The sequence below is a fragment of the Salmo salar genome, chromosome ssa06, assembly GCF_905237065.1.
Source record: "Salmo salar chromosome ssa06, Ssal_v3.1, whole genome shotgun sequence".
In the NCBI taxonomy this organism is placed as follows: domain Eukaryota; kingdom Metazoa; phylum Chordata; class Actinopteri; order Salmoniformes; family Salmonidae; genus Salmo; species Salmo salar.
The window spans coordinates 61276683-61293681 of NC_059447.1; the positions used below are offsets into that span (position 1 = coordinate 61276683).

At 46.3% G+C, this 16999-nt stretch overlaps 1 protein-coding gene across 4 annotated transcripts in view; it reads right to left on the reverse strand.

Annotated features, from left to right (window-relative positions):
• The window catches only part of med23 (mediator complex subunit 23), a 32820-nt gene that overhangs the window by 4826 nt on the left and 10995 nt on the right, over window positions 1–16999 (reverse strand). For 2 of the 4 annotated variants that reach the window (XM_014205103.2, XM_014205101.2), the window contains 16 exons: window positions 16606–16806; window positions 16245–16388; window positions 15634–15779; window positions 14704–14949; window positions 13637–13779; window positions 13166–13340; window positions 11897–12060; window positions 6942–7066; window positions 6453–6658; window positions 4506–4686; window positions 4112–4282; window positions 3507–3723; window positions 3042–3278; window positions 2622–2787; window positions 2234–2306; window positions 1675–1889 (listed from right to left, as the gene is read on the reverse strand). In XM_014205103.2, the coding sequence (XP_014060578.2) occupies window positions 1675–1889; window positions 2234–2306; window positions 2622–2787; window positions 3042–3278; window positions 3507–3723; window positions 4112–4282; window positions 4506–4686; window positions 6453–6658; window positions 6942–7066; window positions 11897–12060; window positions 13166–13340; window positions 13637–13779; window positions 14704–14949; window positions 15634–15779; window positions 16245–16388; window positions 16606–16806 (2810 nt within the window). Of the gene's footprint in view, window positions 1–1674; window positions 1890–2233; window positions 2307–2621; window positions 2788–3041; window positions 3279–3506; window positions 3724–4111; window positions 4283–4505; window positions 4687–6440; window positions 6659–6941; window positions 7067–11896; window positions 12061–13165; window positions 13341–13636; window positions 13780–14703; window positions 14950–15633; window positions 15780–16244; window positions 16389–16605; window positions 16807–16999 lie in introns of all 4 variants that reach the window. The other 2 variants (XM_014205102.2, XM_014205100.2) reach the window with 1 other exon arrangement.

Consider the following 16999-nt stretch of genomic DNA (forward strand, 5'->3'; position numbering starts at 1 on the left):
TGTCACTACAGACCCGGGTTCGATCCCAGACTGTGTCACAGCCGGCCATGACTCATGAGGCGGCGCACATTTGGCCCAGCGTCATCCCGGTTAGGGGAGGGTTCGGCCGGCCATGGATATCCTTGTCCGATTGCGCTCTAGCGACTCCTTGTGGCGGGCCGGGCGCTTGCAAGCTGACTCCAGTCACCAGCTGGACGGTGTTTCCTCTGACACATTGGTGTGGCTGGCTTCCGGGTAAAGCGAGCAGTGTGTCAAGAAGCAGTGCAGCTTAGAAGGGTCGCGTTTTGGAGGACGCGTGGCTCTCAACTTTCACTTCTCCAGCGAATCCGTAGGGGGGGTTGCTGCGATGGGACAAGACTAATTGCCAATTGGATATCACGAAATTAGGGAGAAAAAGGGGTAAAAGGTTACAATATTTCATCATCAGTGAAATCTGAGATACTATGCAGGTAGAACATGCACAGAAATGTTATTGGACCAAAGAGAATGAAGGCATATATGCACCAATTCCTGAAATTAGAATCCCCATGCTCATTCCAATTTAAGGGCACATTACTCATCTTAAACAGTAGCATCACATAATGTCAGAAAGCTGTAGCCAGCCCAGTAGATAGTGTACTGTACTTCTGTCTCATTCCAAGGCATTTCCATCTGCTTCATAGTAATGTAATCCCAGCAGGCCAGGGCTCTGCTGTCATTTCACATGACAGTTCGGCAGAGACACAGGAGCACAAGGGCACTTGCTGACACATCAGGGAGCATAACTATTTGGGCTTGAAGTCCAGCGAAGCCTGAACACAGTGTTATAGGGGTAGATATTCCCAGGCTAGATGAGAAGGCCTGCTGAGCTAAGCCTGAGCTGGGAGGCAGCAGGACTATCCCACTGTGTCCAGATAAAACACGGGGTAGGAGTGAAGCAGACAGAATCTTAACTAAAACCCATCTGATATAAGTCAGGAGTGAGCAGCTTGGGCTGGTAGGGGCCTGGGCTGAGGGAGGAGACAAGATGGTGAGGATGGAGGGAGGAGAGGTAAGAGGGAGGAGGCTAGAGGGGCTCCTACCTCCCAAATTGTGCACTTGTTCACTTCCCTTCAGTCGTTTGAAAGTAAATGGCCTTTTGTCAATTAGATTTGCTCACCTCCTGCATCCTCTCTCCCTTCCTTTGAAGGTCAAAGTTAATCGAGAAGAGTCGCTGAGAGTAAACGTGGATGAAAATGCGCTTGCTTGAATTGAGATGGGTCCTTCTCCGCGTCATTAGGAAAATGACGTTTACAGGGCTGGATCCCAAAATAAATGTGGAAAGTGATGGAAACAAATGAGGTTAGTTGTTCCAGATATTTTATAGATAAAACAATAAGTAGCATATTGTTTTTAAAAGTGGGCATGTTTTTCTCCTCTGACAAAACAAAAGCTGTGCGGCAGAATTTAAAAATATTCCCGCGGTAGGATACACATGAGTATCCTCGATGAAAGGTGGCTATTGAGGAGGGGAGGACACTCTTCCGTTCATCTACTGATGAATTAACACTCTACCCCGACCACTCTACCACAGGGAGATTAGATGCTGGTAGACCAGGACTAGAAGGCTGGATAACAGCTAATCAGGGAGATGCTGGTGGACCAGAACTAGAAGGCTGGAGAACAGCTAATCAGGAGACTAATGTAGGGTCTTACTTGGGGATGAGGGAGAGCTGTCCGATGCTGGAGTGGTGCCACACGGCGTGGGCCAGAGCCAGCACGTAGCTGCAGTACATCTCAGAGTAGGACTGGTGGCAGGCGGTGAAGTCCAGCAGCGCGAAGGGGTACCCCACCCACTCAGTCTCTGTGGTGAAGCACGGACTGCCCAGCACACTCACGATACGGTCCTGCAGGACCACCCAGTAAGGCTCCTAGAGAGAGGAGAGAGGCAGACACGCACGCATACCGTTTAGCTGACTTTTCAGACCTCAGACAGTTCCAGACAGTTCTCTGGAGTCTGGAGGACGGCTGAAGGATGAAGTAGATGTTTATTTGGGTAAAGCTGTCACTACTGTCTGGCTGCCCAGAATTACACTGTGAGCAGTAAGAACAACAATTTATGGACCTTGTTTTTCATGGATAGTGGAAACTTGACCACGTGAATGGAAAAAAAAAGGTTTGCTGTGTGCCGTGAACTAGAGATTTCTGGCGCAATAAGTTGCTGATATGTAACAAAGCCTTTGTGCTAGTGTGTGTGAACAGAGAGGAGTCTTACAGGCAAGGCGGTGATCACCAGGCCGATCGCGTTCATCCAGGCGGTGATGTTCTCCCGAGGCACCAGCGGTTGGCTGTGAGGGAGGTCACATGACATCAGGAGGACAATCAATCACAACACCATACAGATACAGACGCTGGTCATGTAGAGGGGCACACGGGTCTAACTGAGCTCTGCAGAAAGATAACACACTGCAGTGACTCAGCACCACTTCGAGATGACTCATCGTCCATTCCTCGCCCCCGGAACTTTGGCATAACAATGGAACATTTACACGTGCATCAAGAGAGCACACAAGACTGTGCTTGTTTACATAGCCTAGAGACCTTTCAATCTCCCCTCTAATTGGCTGCTTACTGCCCCGTTTGATCTATGACCCCATTCTGACCTCTTGAGGACGACGCTGAGCAGGGCGTTGCCCACGTCCTTGCCGGGCACTGCCAGGGCCATCAGCTCCACGCAGGTGACGTGGAGAGCGTGGGCGGCCGGGTTGGGGAACTCGTTGAACCTCCAGTCACAGTTAGGGAACGGCCCGGGGGACTTGCCAGCCATCGGTGAGACCGCAGGTCAAGGATGACACTGAAGAGACATCACTGGGGAGAGCAACACCAGCTACACAACAGTGTGTGAACGCCATAGACTTTCTAGGAAAGATCTTCTAGCAATCTAGCACATCAACTATTCCCTCGTAGATGTCGTACGACTACTTTCGTCAGTCTGAACATCCTGACGGAAGGACAGAGAAAACAGTCTGATAATGATTTGGACAGGTCAAACGCGCTCGGGAATAAACAGCAGCAAAGGATATTGTCGACGAGGCGTCCGATGAGCTTGCAGTAGTAGGTGTCATCGGGGATCCAGACGTTGTCTTCACGGGGGTTCATGCCACACTTGATGTAGGTCTCACTCAGGCACCAGCCTGGCGCCCGGTTGTCCTTCAGAGAGCTCATGATGGCGTGCACCAGCTTCCTCTTCAGGTTGGTGCGGTCGCGCAGGTGACGCTCGTAGTAGTGGAGCGTGTTGTACAGGTAGGTCACCGGACGGTCTGGAGACGACACAGAGAAACACACAATTCAGGTCAACTAGACCCTCCATCTGAACTGACCTCGTCACATAACATCATTCCAAATGTTTCAAGTGCAAGCGTAACATTGATTCATAAAGGGGGTTTTCTATCAGGGCTCTTTCGTGATGTTAGTATACCTCCAGGCTGTATAGACAATCAAAGCAACAGACCAGAGCTTGTCCCTGTGGTCTTGTACCCTTCCCTCACCGTGGAACTTGTAGAGTCCTCCCAGGTGGTCCAGTAAGGTCTCCAGGGACTTGGAGACGGGCAGCAGCTCCAGGAAGCGGTGGATGACGATGTCAAAGACGGGCAGGAAGCGCAGGCAGACGTTACCAAAGTAGATGGGCAGGTAGTGGGACTGCTGCTGCATGGGCGGGTTCACCTGCTCGGCCAAGCCCTCAAAGTACAGCTTCTCCGGGTATTTCTGTTACAATAGGGAAGAAAACAAGAGTCCAAGTCAAATGGAACTGTATCACCTGCAAGCTTTATTAAAAGAGCAAGCTTGGGAGCAGTGAAACAGTGAGTGGAGGTCATTCAATCACCCCAGCAGAACAGATGGAGGTAACCCAGCTAATTCCACAGAAAGCTCAGTTGAGATCCCAGCCCAGCCAATGTAAATGTCACATTTAAAAAAAGGGCCAAATGTCAACAGGCAACAGTGCAGGCTGAGCTACAGTGGCCTCCCGTTGACATTTACGTTCGTATCGCCTTGAGCCCCTCTCTGGTTCCTTTCAGACTGTCTTTCAGGCAGTGCTACTCTTTCCATGCTGGAGCTGTCAGTCAGAGCTCCAGGGTTGGGGCCAGTACGGTACCTTGTGGTAGGTCATGTGCTTGGTGTGCCAGTCGCTCTGCAGCCAGTGCTCGGGGGCGTTCTCCTTCACGAAGTCAGAGACACGGTTGCGGAAGTCGTTGGGCTTGAGGAGGAGGAGCTGAATGATGAAGTAGCACACCTGGGCCTCGTTACCCTCGTGACTCCTCATGGCCTGGAGAGGAGAGAGATAAGAGCGAGGGAAGCGATGGGAACGAGGGAGAGATTAGTAGGGAACTAAACATGGTTATATAACAACTGAACCAGTTTTATATTGAACAATGATATATTCATGTACATGATCTGAAAACGTAATTATTCATAATGTGATTGAAGCTTTCAAAGACTTTCTTTGAGGTGAACCATATGACTGGCCCACAGTTTCATCTCATCCTTACCAGACACAGGATGAGTCTGTCCAGCGTGACAATGTTGTACTTCCACACCATGTCGTTGAGGATCTCGATACACTTGTTGAGCTGCTGGCCACCGGCCGACGTGGAGAACTCATAGACCAGGAAGTCTGCAAACGTCCTGACATGGGCCACCAGCGCCCGTGCCCCGATCCTCTCCAGAACTCTGGGGCAAGACAGGACACACGGCTGGTCAGGAGGATGGCCTTGTGTCACAACACACAGACATACTGACACATGCACAGTCACGCACATGTCAAATTGACATAATGTACAGTACCATTGCTTGTTTACCATGAGTCATTATAACTAGTGAGTATTCATTCCTCTGAATTCAAAAAGGCCATCTGTCAATAACACAATTACTTCATGATTCAATGCAAAGCTGTTCTCAAACACCATCAGCACCCTTACAGCAATCATCAACACAAACAACAACAAGCAAACAGCTTTCTGACACCATCTGCTTCAGTGTGTTCCCTTCAACAGCATCCAGAAGCTGAGAGCCAAGCTTAGGGCCCACAGCAGCCGTTCCCAGTGGTAGTGCCCCTGTGGCAGCCTTCGTACCACACCACCTGGCCCTACCACAACCACCGATCTCTCCCAATCCCCCAGACTCTGGGCTTCCTAGCAGACAGGCCCTATTTAGAGAACAGGAGGAGAGCCGTTTTACTGTACCGGCTCTGATGCATTAACAGGCTGCCATTACCAGCAGCCAGTTACCGCAAAAGCAAAGTCCTTAGTCACTTCTTAAAAGCCCTGTTGCAAAATACCTTTCACTGGCGGTAAATCATATTACAAATGGTGGCGTGCGGCGCATGACTGCCTACTAGAGGAAAGCCATCACTCTCGACTGAGTAGTGACGTAAAGAGCCGGAGGCAGGTTTACAGTAGACAAGGCTATTCGCATTCCTCACACTCAAACTCTGTTGGGGACAGAGGGAGAGGCCATGGATTCTTTCCTACAGACGAGAGATGGAGAGAGAAAGAGGGAGAGTTGGAAAGAAAGTGTCAGAGAGAGAGAGAGGGGTATAGAAGGTGCTTGGGAGAGAGTCATTGGAGTGTTTAAGAACTTTTGCAGAGACTCCCTCCGGAGGGTTACGCAAACAGCAGCCCGTCACAGCCATTTCACCCCTCCCGCCTGGTGATAAGCAGAAGAGCTCTGCTCTCCAATCGCCTCAAACCCCTGGCCTGCAGAGGGAGCAGATAGCGTCTACGGAACAGTAGCACTCATCACATAACCCGCAATCCGGCTCAAGAGATTGGCTGTGAGGCTGTGCTGATTTCCACACTAAGATGGGATCAGCAACAGCACTTTAGCAGCTCGGCACTGCCTACAGGTTGTCAGGCAGTCGCCACGACTTCTGCTTCAGAAAGCACTTTAAAAACCGCCTTGCTGGTACAGACTGTCTGAGGAAAAAAAAGCTCAGAGAAATAAATTAAAAGACGAGATGATAGCGGCAGCGGAGCTGTATTGGTGCGTGCGGCGAGTGTAAAGATCATTATCTCTCAGCACTCGTGATCAGAATGACAAGTGGGACGTGTCTGTGTGGGGGGGGGGTCAGGCATCTCCATCCACACAACTGTCCTCTGTCTGGAGAGAGGGCAGCTGCACCCCAGGGAAGCTACGCCCTCTGTTCCCCACTCACTTAACATTCACAGAGCTCAGCCAATCAGAATGTTGACCTCATTAAAAATGGTCCCAGGCTACCTTATATTTATTAATGACCATATATCAGCAGGACAATGAGAACAAATCCACAGTACGTAGCCCTGCTACCGTTAAAAATGAATTGATGGCCTGATGTTGAACCTGAAACGTTGATTATTGTGCACTGTCCCTGTCAAATACATTTCATAAATGCTCAAATAAAAATGGTTAAGTGTTGTGCAACTGTAGAATAGAAAAGAAGTGAATACTTTGTGGTGTACCTGAAGCCGATCTGGTTGATGTGGTCAGTCTCCAGGAGCATCTTCCACAGCAGACACAGGAAGAGGGGCGGCGATCCCTGCATGGAGAAGTGGGTGATGATGTCGTTCTCGTTGGTCATGCTCTTCCACTTCCTGTATTCCTCCTCCACGTTCTTCTTCAGGTTGAAGCGGCTCTCCTGGGGAACGTTGTTCTGCTTGAAGAACGCCTGAGGGAACACGCACACAGATGTGTCTTTTTTCCTTCCTTCAGTGAAAAGGATAAATACTCATATGTACCACTGGGACTTTGTGTCCGTCTGTCATCTGAAAAAAATGAATGGGCTCAGTCTGTGTGTAGGTAGCATTAATATAACATTCACTTTAGCTGGGTTGGGAGGTACCGTCGTGATATGTTGCGTTTGAAATAGGATTCTCTCAGTCAATAATTCTCTATGGCTGCCCCTTGTAGAAAATAAACCCAAATCCCAATTAGTGACTCTCTCGCTGTACCTGAAGAGGAGCAGGGAAGCAGCTCAGGGTATGAGAAGCCCAGTTGTGAGGGGTAAAGTTCATGATGGTCTGCAGGATGTCCTTACACCACGTACCCTGGATGGAGTCGGAGCCCGTGAAGAAATCTGGACCAGAGAAAGCAGCGGAGGGAAAATGAGTCTTGGGTTAGGAGAACGTTTTGTTAATGCTGACCTATGATGAGTTTCACAGCCATTATCAGACACGCGTTAAATGTTAAATTGACATTACATATACAGTACCAGTCAAAAGTTTGAACACCACCTACTCATTCAAGGGTTTTTCTTTATTTTTACTATTTTCTACATTGTAGAATAATAGTGAAGACATCAAAACTATGAAATAACACATATGGTATCATGTAGTAACCAAAAAAGTTATTTTTTATATTTGAGATTCTTCAAAGTAGCCACCCTTTGCCTTGAGAGCTTTGCACATGCTTTTCCAACAGTCTTGAAGGAGTTCCCACATATGCTAAGCACTTGTTGGCTGCTTTGTAAAAACATTTATTTGTATTTAACCTTTATTTAACTAGGCAAGTCAGTTAAGAACAAATTCACAATGACGGCCTACCAAAGGCCTCCTGCGGGGACAGCGGCTGGGATTCTTTTTAAATACCAAGAATGAATTAATTAAATATATATATATATATATATATATATATATATATATGACAAAACACACATCACGACGAGACAAAACACAACATAAAAAGAGACCTAAGACAACATAGCATGGCAGCAACACAGCATGGTAGCAACACAAAACATGGTACAAACATTATTGGGCACAGACAACAGCACAAAGGGCAAGAAGGTAGAGACAACAATACGTCACGCAAAGCAGCCACAACTGTCAGTAAGAGTGTCGATGTTTGAGTCTTTGAATGAAGAGGTTGCTCGTTCCAAATATCTCAGATGGGGGAGTGAGGCCTAAGAGGGTTTTAGAAGTAAGCATCAACCAGTGAGTCTTGCGACGGGTATACAGAGATGACCAGTTTACAGAGTATAGAGTGCAGTGATGTGTCCTATAAGGAGCATTGGTGGCAAATCGGATGGCCGAATGTTAAAGAACACCTAGCCGCTCGAGAGCACCCTTACCTGCTGATCTATAAATTGCAATCGCCATCACACTGCCCTATCCCACCTGGACAAAAAGAATACCTATGTAAGAATGCTGTTTATTGACTACAGCTCAGCATTCAACACCATAGTACCCTCCAAGCTCATCATAAAGCTGGAAGCCCTGGGTCTCAACCCCGCCCTGTGCAACTGGGTCCTGGACTCTGACGGGCCGCCCCCAGGCGGTGAAGTTAGGATACATCTCCACTTCACTGACCCTCAACACTGGGGCCCCACAAGGGTGTGTGCTCATCCCGCTCCTGTACTCCCTGTTCACCCACGACTGCGTGGCCATGAACGTCTCCAACTCAATCATCAGGTTTGCAGACGACAACAGTAGTGGGCTTGATTACCAACAACGAAAAGACAGCCTAAAGGGAGGAGGTGAGGACACTGAGTGTGGTGTCAGGAAAACAACCTCTCACAACAAAACAAAAAGGACATGATCATGGACTTCAGGAAACAGCAGAGGGAGCACCCCCCCTATCCACATCGAAGGGACAGCAGTGGAGAAGGTGGAAAGTTTTAACCTGTTAGGGCTAGGGGGCAGCATTTGCACGTCTGGATAAATTTTTTTTACCCGATTTAATCTGGTTACTAATCCTACCCAGTAACTAGAATATGCATATACTTATTATATATGGATAGAAAACACTCTAAAGTTTCTAAAACTGTTTGAATGGTGTCTGTGAGTATAACAGAACTCATTTGGCAGGCAAAACCCTGAGACATTTTCTGACAGGAAGTGGATACCTGATGTGTTGTATTACCTTTAAACCTATCCCATTGAAAAACACAGGGGCTGAGGAATATTTTGGCACTTCCTATTGCTTCCACTAGATGTCACCAGCCTTTACAAAGTGTTTTGAGTCTTCTGGAGGGAGATCTGACCGAACAAGAGCCAAGGAACGATGATGTCCCATTAGACACCTGGCGCGCGAGTTCATGTTGGGTACCCTCGTTCCAATACGTTATAAAAGAGTATGCATTCGTCCACCTTGAATATTATTCATGTTCTGGTTAAAAAAGGCCCTAATGATTTATGCTATACAACGTTTGACATGTTTGAACGAACGTAAATATATTTTTTCCCCTCGTTCATGACGAGAAGTCCGGCTGGCTTAGATCATGTGCTAACAAGAGGGAGATTTTTGGACATAAATGATGAGCTTTTTTGAACAAAACTACATTCGTTATGGACCTGTGATACCTGGAAGTGACATCTGATGAAGAGAATCAAAGGTAATGGATTATTTACATAGTATTTTCGATTTTAGATCTCCCCAACATGACGTCTAGTCTGTATCGCAACGCGTATTTTTCTGGGCGCAGTGCTCAGATTATTGCAAAGTGTGATTTCCCAGTAAGGTTATTTTTAAATCTGGCAAGTTGATTGCGTTCAAGAGATGTAAATCTATAATTCTTTAAATGACAATATAATATTTTACCAATGTTTTCTAATTTTAATTATTTAATTTGTGACGCTGACTTGACTGCCGGTTATTGGAGGGAAACGATTTCCTCAACATCAATGCCATAGTAAAACGCTGTTTTTGGATATAAATATGAACTTGATAGAACTAAAAATGCATGCATTGTCTAACATAATGTCCTAGGAGTGTCATCTGATGGAGATTGTAAAAGGTTAGTGCATCATTTTAGCTGGTTTTATGGTTTTGGGGACCCTGTCTTTGACTTGACAAAACATTACACACAACTCTTGTAAATGTACTGTCCTAACATACTCTAAATTTATGCTTTCGCCGTAAAACCTTTTTGAAATCGTAAAACGTGGTTAGATTAAGGAGATGTTTATCTTTCAAATGGTGTAAAATAGTTGTATTTTTGAAAAATTTGAATTTTGACATTTATTTGGATTCAAATTTGCCGCTCTTGAAATGCACCTGCTGTTGATGGAGTGCACCACGGGTGGCACGCTAGCGTCCCACCTAGCCCATAGAGGTTAAACAGGTCAACACTTACAAGGCCGCGGGGCCAGACAGATTACCAGGGCGTGTACTAAGGGCATGCGCAGACCAACTGGCAAGTGTCTTGACAGACAGTTTCAACCTCTTCCTGACCGAGTCTGTAATACCCACGTTTCAAGCAGACCACCATAGTCCCTGTGCCCAAGAATGCGAAGGTAACCTACCTAAATGACTACCGCCCCATAGCTCTCATCAGTAGCCATGAAGTGCTTTGATAGGCTGGTCATGGCTCACATCAACACCATCGTCTCAGAAATCCTAGACCCACTCCAATTTGCATACCGCCTAAACAGATCCACTGATAACGCAATCTCAATTGCACTCCATACTGCCCTTTCCCACCTGGACAAAAGGAACATCTATGTGAGAATGCTATTCATTGACTACAGCTCAGCGTTCAACACCATAGTGCCCACGAAGCTCATCACTAAGCTAAGGACACTGGGACTAAACACCTCCCTCTGCAACTGGATCCTGGACTTCCTGACGGGCCGCCCCCAGGTGGTAAGGGTAGGCAACAACACATCTGCCACGCTGATCCTCAACACCGGTTCCCCTCAGGGGTGTGTGCTTCGTCCCCTCCTGTCCTCCCTGTTCACCCACGACTGTGTGGCCAAGCGCGACTCCAACACCATCATTAAGTTTGCTGATGACACAGCAGTAGTAGGCCTGATCAACAACAATGATGAGACAGCCTATAGGCAGGAGGTCAGAGACCTGACTGTGTGGTGCAAGGACAACAACCTCTCCCTCAACGTGATCAAGACAAAGGAGACGATCGTGGACTATAGGAAAAAGGAGGGCCAAACAGGCCCCCATTAACATCGACGGGGCTGAAGTGGAGTGGGTCGAGGGTTAACTTCCTTGGTGTCCACATCACCAACAAACTACCACGGTCCAAACACACCAAGACAGTCGTGAAGCGGGCACGACAACACCTATTCCCCCTCAGGAGACTGAAAAGATTTAGCATGGGTTCCCAGATCCTCAAAAAGTTCTACAGCTGCACCATCGAGAGCATCCTGACCAGTTGCATCAACGCCTGTTATGGCAACTGCTCGGTATCTGACCGTAAGGTGCTACAGAGTGTAGTCCATCCAGGACCTATATACCAGGCAGTGTCAAAGGAAGGCCCCAAAAAATTGTCTAAGACTCCAGTCACCCAAGTTATAGACTGTTCTCTCTGCTATCGCACGGCAAGCGTTACTGGAGCGCCAAGTCTAGGTCCAAAAGGCTCCTTAACAGCTTCTACCCCCAAGCTATAAGACTGCTGAACAATTAATCAGATGGCCACCCGGACTATTAACATTGAGCCCTCCCCCTATGTTTTTACACTGCTGCTACTCGCTGTTTATCATCTATGCATAGTCACTTCACCCCTACCTACATGTCCAAATTACCTCGACTAACCTGTAGCCCAGCACATTTACTTGGTACCGGGCCCCCTGTATATAGCCTCGTTATTGTTAATTATTGTAATTCTACTGTGTTACTTTTTATTTAGTAAATATTTTCTTAACTATTTCTTGAACAGCACTGTTGGTTCAGGGCTTATAAGGAAACATTTCACGGTAAGGTCTACACCTGTTGTATTCGGTGCATGTGACAAATACAATTTGATTTGTAGGCAAAGGGTGGCTACTTTGAAGAAGCTCAAATATAAAATATATTTTGATTTGTTTAACACTTTTGGGGTTATTACATGATTCTATGTGTTATTTCATAGTTTTATTGTCTTCACTATTATTCTACAATGTAGAAAATAGTAAAAAATTAAGAAAAATCCTTTAAACCTTTGACTGGTACTGAAAGTTAGATAGAGGCAGACCTGTGACATGGGTGGCTCTGGCCAGAGTCAGGATGAGGGCACGGTTGAGCTCCTCAGATTCAGCTGACAGCACCGTTTTGGGGTCACTGAGGAAGCGGGTGAACTGAGGCTGAACCTCGGAACTCCCCAACGCTGTGATCAACCTTAACGCTGTGCTCTCAACACTGAGAACACAGAAACAGAAATACAAAAAAAAAAAGTTAATTTTATTTCACAGTAAAAGCTCGTGGTTATGTACAGAGTTTCGTCTATGCAAAACGCTGACCCATTTCTATGTTTATATGGAACGTTCTTTTTGAATTGGCAATGATTGAATAACGTCCGCTCAATAGCGCATCCTTCCTCTTATAACACCTTGGCTTGCACTGGCTTGACCCCCGAGTATAGACTAGTACTAAATCCTTTCTGGTCGTATGTATCTGTGATTGTAATGAGCAACCCTGCCTGCGCAGGAGCTCAAGGACCTTTAACCCCTGTGGTGCTGACCACGTAGGTGAAGGAGTTTTTACTGGTCAAATGACCTAACCAGGAAATATTCAGGCCTCTAGTTATAGTATATGACTACACCTAGGGTGTTGAGTGTTTCCCTTAAGGAATTATAATGTTGCCTTACCTAAGGGAAATAGTTTAAGGGTATTGCATAGAGCTCCTAAAATATTCCCTTACGTAAGGGCACACTTCAAGGGGTTTTAAGGGAGTTTGAAAGCATGTACTGCAGAAAGAGTATCTGGTTACCACGGAGACGGCCTGATTCACTGACTAAACATCTTGTCAAAGAGATCGTATTTATTTTGTGAGATAGTAAAACAGAACTTCTACAATCAAAACAGGACCACCAAATTGCTTCAGATGATAAACCATTCATCTATTACTTTCTAGCATGTCAAGCTAGCTTACAGAGTAGCTAGCTAACTAGCCAGCTAGCTTTGTAGCCATGGATTGTGTATCTTCCCTTGTTTAGCTAAGTAGCTAGCTGGTTGATGTTTTTCTTTTGTAACCAGGGCAGATGAAAGCAACAATCACCTCCAAAAATGCTGTTTACATTGATATCCATACTGAATGAAGCAGTTAAGGGACCTCATGGGCACCCTTAACCTTTTCACTTAATTAAAGGGGGGAATTCAACTTTAAATGCTTCGTGCACCTGACTTAAAGTTAAGGAAACTTTAAGGGAAAAGATAAGGGCAAAATTGACTTAAGGAGTTTTATGCAACCAGGACATGGCCCTAAATATTGTGTCCGACTGTGCCTGATCTTGTAGTTACTGACCAGAGGTGCAGCTGGTTCTGGTTGGTCTGGGGCACGGCGGCTAGCGAGTGCAGGTGGCTGAGCAGCTGGACGCGGTAGTGGGGCTGGATGTGGTGCATACGGTAGCTGAACATCTCCAGCAGAGTGTGAAGGATGCCCCAGGCGTGGGACTTGAACACGTTGGGCAGGAGCTGGCCTGGTAAAACAGGACACCATGTTGTCGCAGTTAGAACATCTGTGATGCATTTGGAATACAGTTAAGCTGGCCATGCTGCTCGCTCAGGCCAGGGTCGTGTTCAGCAAGGAGAAACGTTTTTGAAACTGGGTGGGAGAAACTGAACTTGTCAAATGAAAACACACATTCTAGTTTTGCGTTGCAAAACGTTTTGTTATGGTGTGCCTTTCGGAACATGAACCAGGTCTCTTTTGGGAAAAAAATTCAGGCAGGGATTGATAAGCTCTGTAAGGCGATTCAGAGTTTACAGGACTTACTGATGAATCCTTTGATGCCCAGAGATTCTATCTCCATGTAGACCAGCAGTCTGCTGTAGGTCTCCACCAGCGCTGGGGCCAGGGCGATGCTGGACTTGGCGTGGGCCAACTTGATCACCCGAGTGGCGATGCTATGGATCAGGCTTAAAGTACAGGGGACAGGGGAAATGTCAATGAGATTTGACCAATGTATGCAGTTTCCAATTTATGTATTATGCTTTGATCACTAAACGGTCAGTATACTGCTTATGCAAGTGTTGGTATTTGCAGAAAATAGCTGAATGTTCAAGGCATTATTGGCTCAGAAATTGCAGATGGCTTTATTGTAAAATGAATAAGCACTGAATCCACTGCAAAGCCACCAGAGCAGATGATTTTTCATTAGCGACAACATCTTGTCAAAAAAACAAAACCCACTCATCTGTAAAAATAGCTTTTAGGTTGAAATGGATGGATGCCATTATCACTCTATTCTTTTGATTGTAAATGGCAACTAACAGCAGGGAGAATACAACAGTGATCAACAGAAGAGAGGGAGAAGACATCACGCTTCAGCGCTCTCATCTGTTCTTTGTAATTGAGCACAGAGCCATTTCATTTCATACACCCTGGGCTACACTAAACCCGAGCGAGGGAAAATGACTAGAGTTTAAATGTTATATGTTTAAATAAAAACAAATTATCCAAGCCTTCTTGCATTTTAAATAGGGCAGTATAAATGTGAATAAAATTGCATAATGGCGTGACCTTAAAAAAAAAACATGGCAGGGGTCTAAAATAATGCATTTGAATTAAAGTAGATTATTTTTAGCACAGCATTTCAAGCTGTTTTTCTTTGTAACTTAATTAAAAACATCATAGGACGCATCCTCTAGTTTTCCTGTAAGCCTCTCAGACTGAGGATGTTCCATTCTTACGTCAATAACCCCTAGTAAGAGCTCTAACTAAACTAAGTAAGACTGTTGATGTTGCTGGGATATCCTGGCAGCACCATTGAAAGGAGCAGTAGTAGTCATTGTAGGGACTATAGAGATATACAGTATCTCTCTATGGTAAGTATATCCCACCTCATCTTGGCGTGGACGGTGAGGGAGTCTAGGAGGTTCATGGGTAGTGGTGTGACGGAGCCTGATGCGGTACAGTTGGTGCCAGGCAGGGTGATGCGCATACTGCCGTTGCCATAGATAGTCTCCACAAGCACGCCCATGGGCAGAGTGAAGCACTCCGAGTTAGTGGAGTAGGCATTACACAGCAGGGCGATCTTATAGTCTGTCATCCCCAGGGACTTGTTCCTCAGGCTCTGCTGGAGAAACCTAAACACACAAGGACAGGTCAAATATTATAGGAGGCAGGCAAGCAGTTTAAATGCAATTGAATCCCAGATTTGAGATGTTGCTTTTATCTCAAACTGCCTATTAAGGAATCACAAATCATGCATCTGTGAGTTATATTGCAAGTTGGTGACCACTGACTACAAACACTTTTAGACTGGCTGCCTAAGTGATTCCTTATGAGCGTTCTAGTAGACAACATGACAGACAAGAGCTGGTGTTAAGTACATACTGGCCTCTAAAGGTGGAGCTGCTGTTTTGACATTCTCTCTTTTTCTGTGGGACCTGCTGCCTGGACCTCTGAATGCTCAGCAATGAAAAGCCAACTGACATTTACTCCAGAGGTGTTGACCACTGTGGTTGTTATTTTACCCTGCTGGTCATATATGAACGTCTTTAAGAACGATCTGGCCTTAATGGCCATGTACTCTTATAATCTCCTGCCGGCACAGCCAGAAGAGGACTGGCCACCCCTCAGAGCCTGGTTCCTCTCTAGGTTTCTTCCTAGGTTCCTACCTTTCTAGAGAGTTTTTCCTAGCCACCGTACTTCTACATCTGCATTGCTTGCTGTTTGGAGTTTTAGGCTGGGTTTCTGTATAGCACTTTGTGACATCTGCTGATGTAAAAAGGGCTTTATAAATACATTTGATTGAGACATTCTCTTACTCATGGTGCAGCTTGAGGGAGTGGGGGATGGGAATCTGCAGCTTGGAGTTGTCGTTCTGAGCCTTGCGGTTCAAGTGGATCCAGATGCAAGTCATGGCGAAGGCGTGGGTCGACTGGGGCTTGCTGATGTCCGGCACCGGGATGCACTGTAGAGACACACACATCACGATGTCTCTAATCAGCCCAATAAAACCGTCAATAAATTATCAATTCATATCAACATCTTCTAAATTAAGTAGACACCAAGTAAATGGTTTTATCACCTGACTAGTAAAACGTATTATGTCACTAAATATTTCACTCATTCATTCACAATTGGCTGTATCATCATTGGTCAGAAAGCTAATAAATATCCACTTAGCTCTGGGCTAAGCGGGACAAGTAAGCCATGATTGTGTGTTAGCGCAGCGTTAGTAAATAGATCCAAAATTTGCATGCTAATGGAAGACTTGGCTGGAAGTCAAGTGGGGGGAGATGGAGCTGCAGATGCCTTCACTGCGTCCCCTTGGAGACAGCAGCTCAGAGTGGAGCCTCCTGGTTCCTGCAGCGGTGATTCAACAGATGGAGGAGCTGAAACGACACACACACACACACACACACACACAGGCTACCTCTTTCTCTGGGTAGAGAAGATCGAACAGCTTCATGACAGGGAGAAAGTCAGCCAGGGCGTTCTTCTGAATGCTGCCAGATATGAACTGGAGGAGGACCCACATGAGGTGGTCTCTGCCTTTGATCAGACCTCGACCGGCCAGCTGAGGAGCAACACACACGACACAGACATTTTAGACATGGTCTATATAACAGTCTCTCTGTCTCACAGACTAGCAGTGTGGAACAAAAGAGCCAATTCAATCGCCAATGGTAAAAATGAACCAAGAACAAGAATAAAGCATTCACGATAATAGGACAAATGACTGTGTCCACTTCTATAAAAGTGTGCATCTGTGTTTCAAATCAACACCACCTCACCTTCTGGTGAAGCGAGAGCACCATGTGCGGGAAGCTGGCGAACTGGAAGAGCACAAAGAAAATGAGCTGGCTGGAGAGGTGCTGCCACAGGAGCTGGCTGGTGCCGCCGTCGTCAAACTGCTCCTCGGTCTCCGAGCGCTCCATGGCGTACACCACCAGGTCCACCAGCTGGTCCTCGAGCACCGGGCAGCGCTGCTTGTGCTGGGGGGGGGAGCCCAGAGAGACGGGTGTCAGAGGTCAGAGAGGGGTGTAAACAAAAAAAAATATATATATATATATATTAAAAAAAAAAATCAAATGTACCTCATACAGGGAATTCAGCACTGGCCCATACCTCAACAAAACAAGTGAAATCGGCATACAGTGGATTCAGAAATGTAGGTAAAAAAATTTT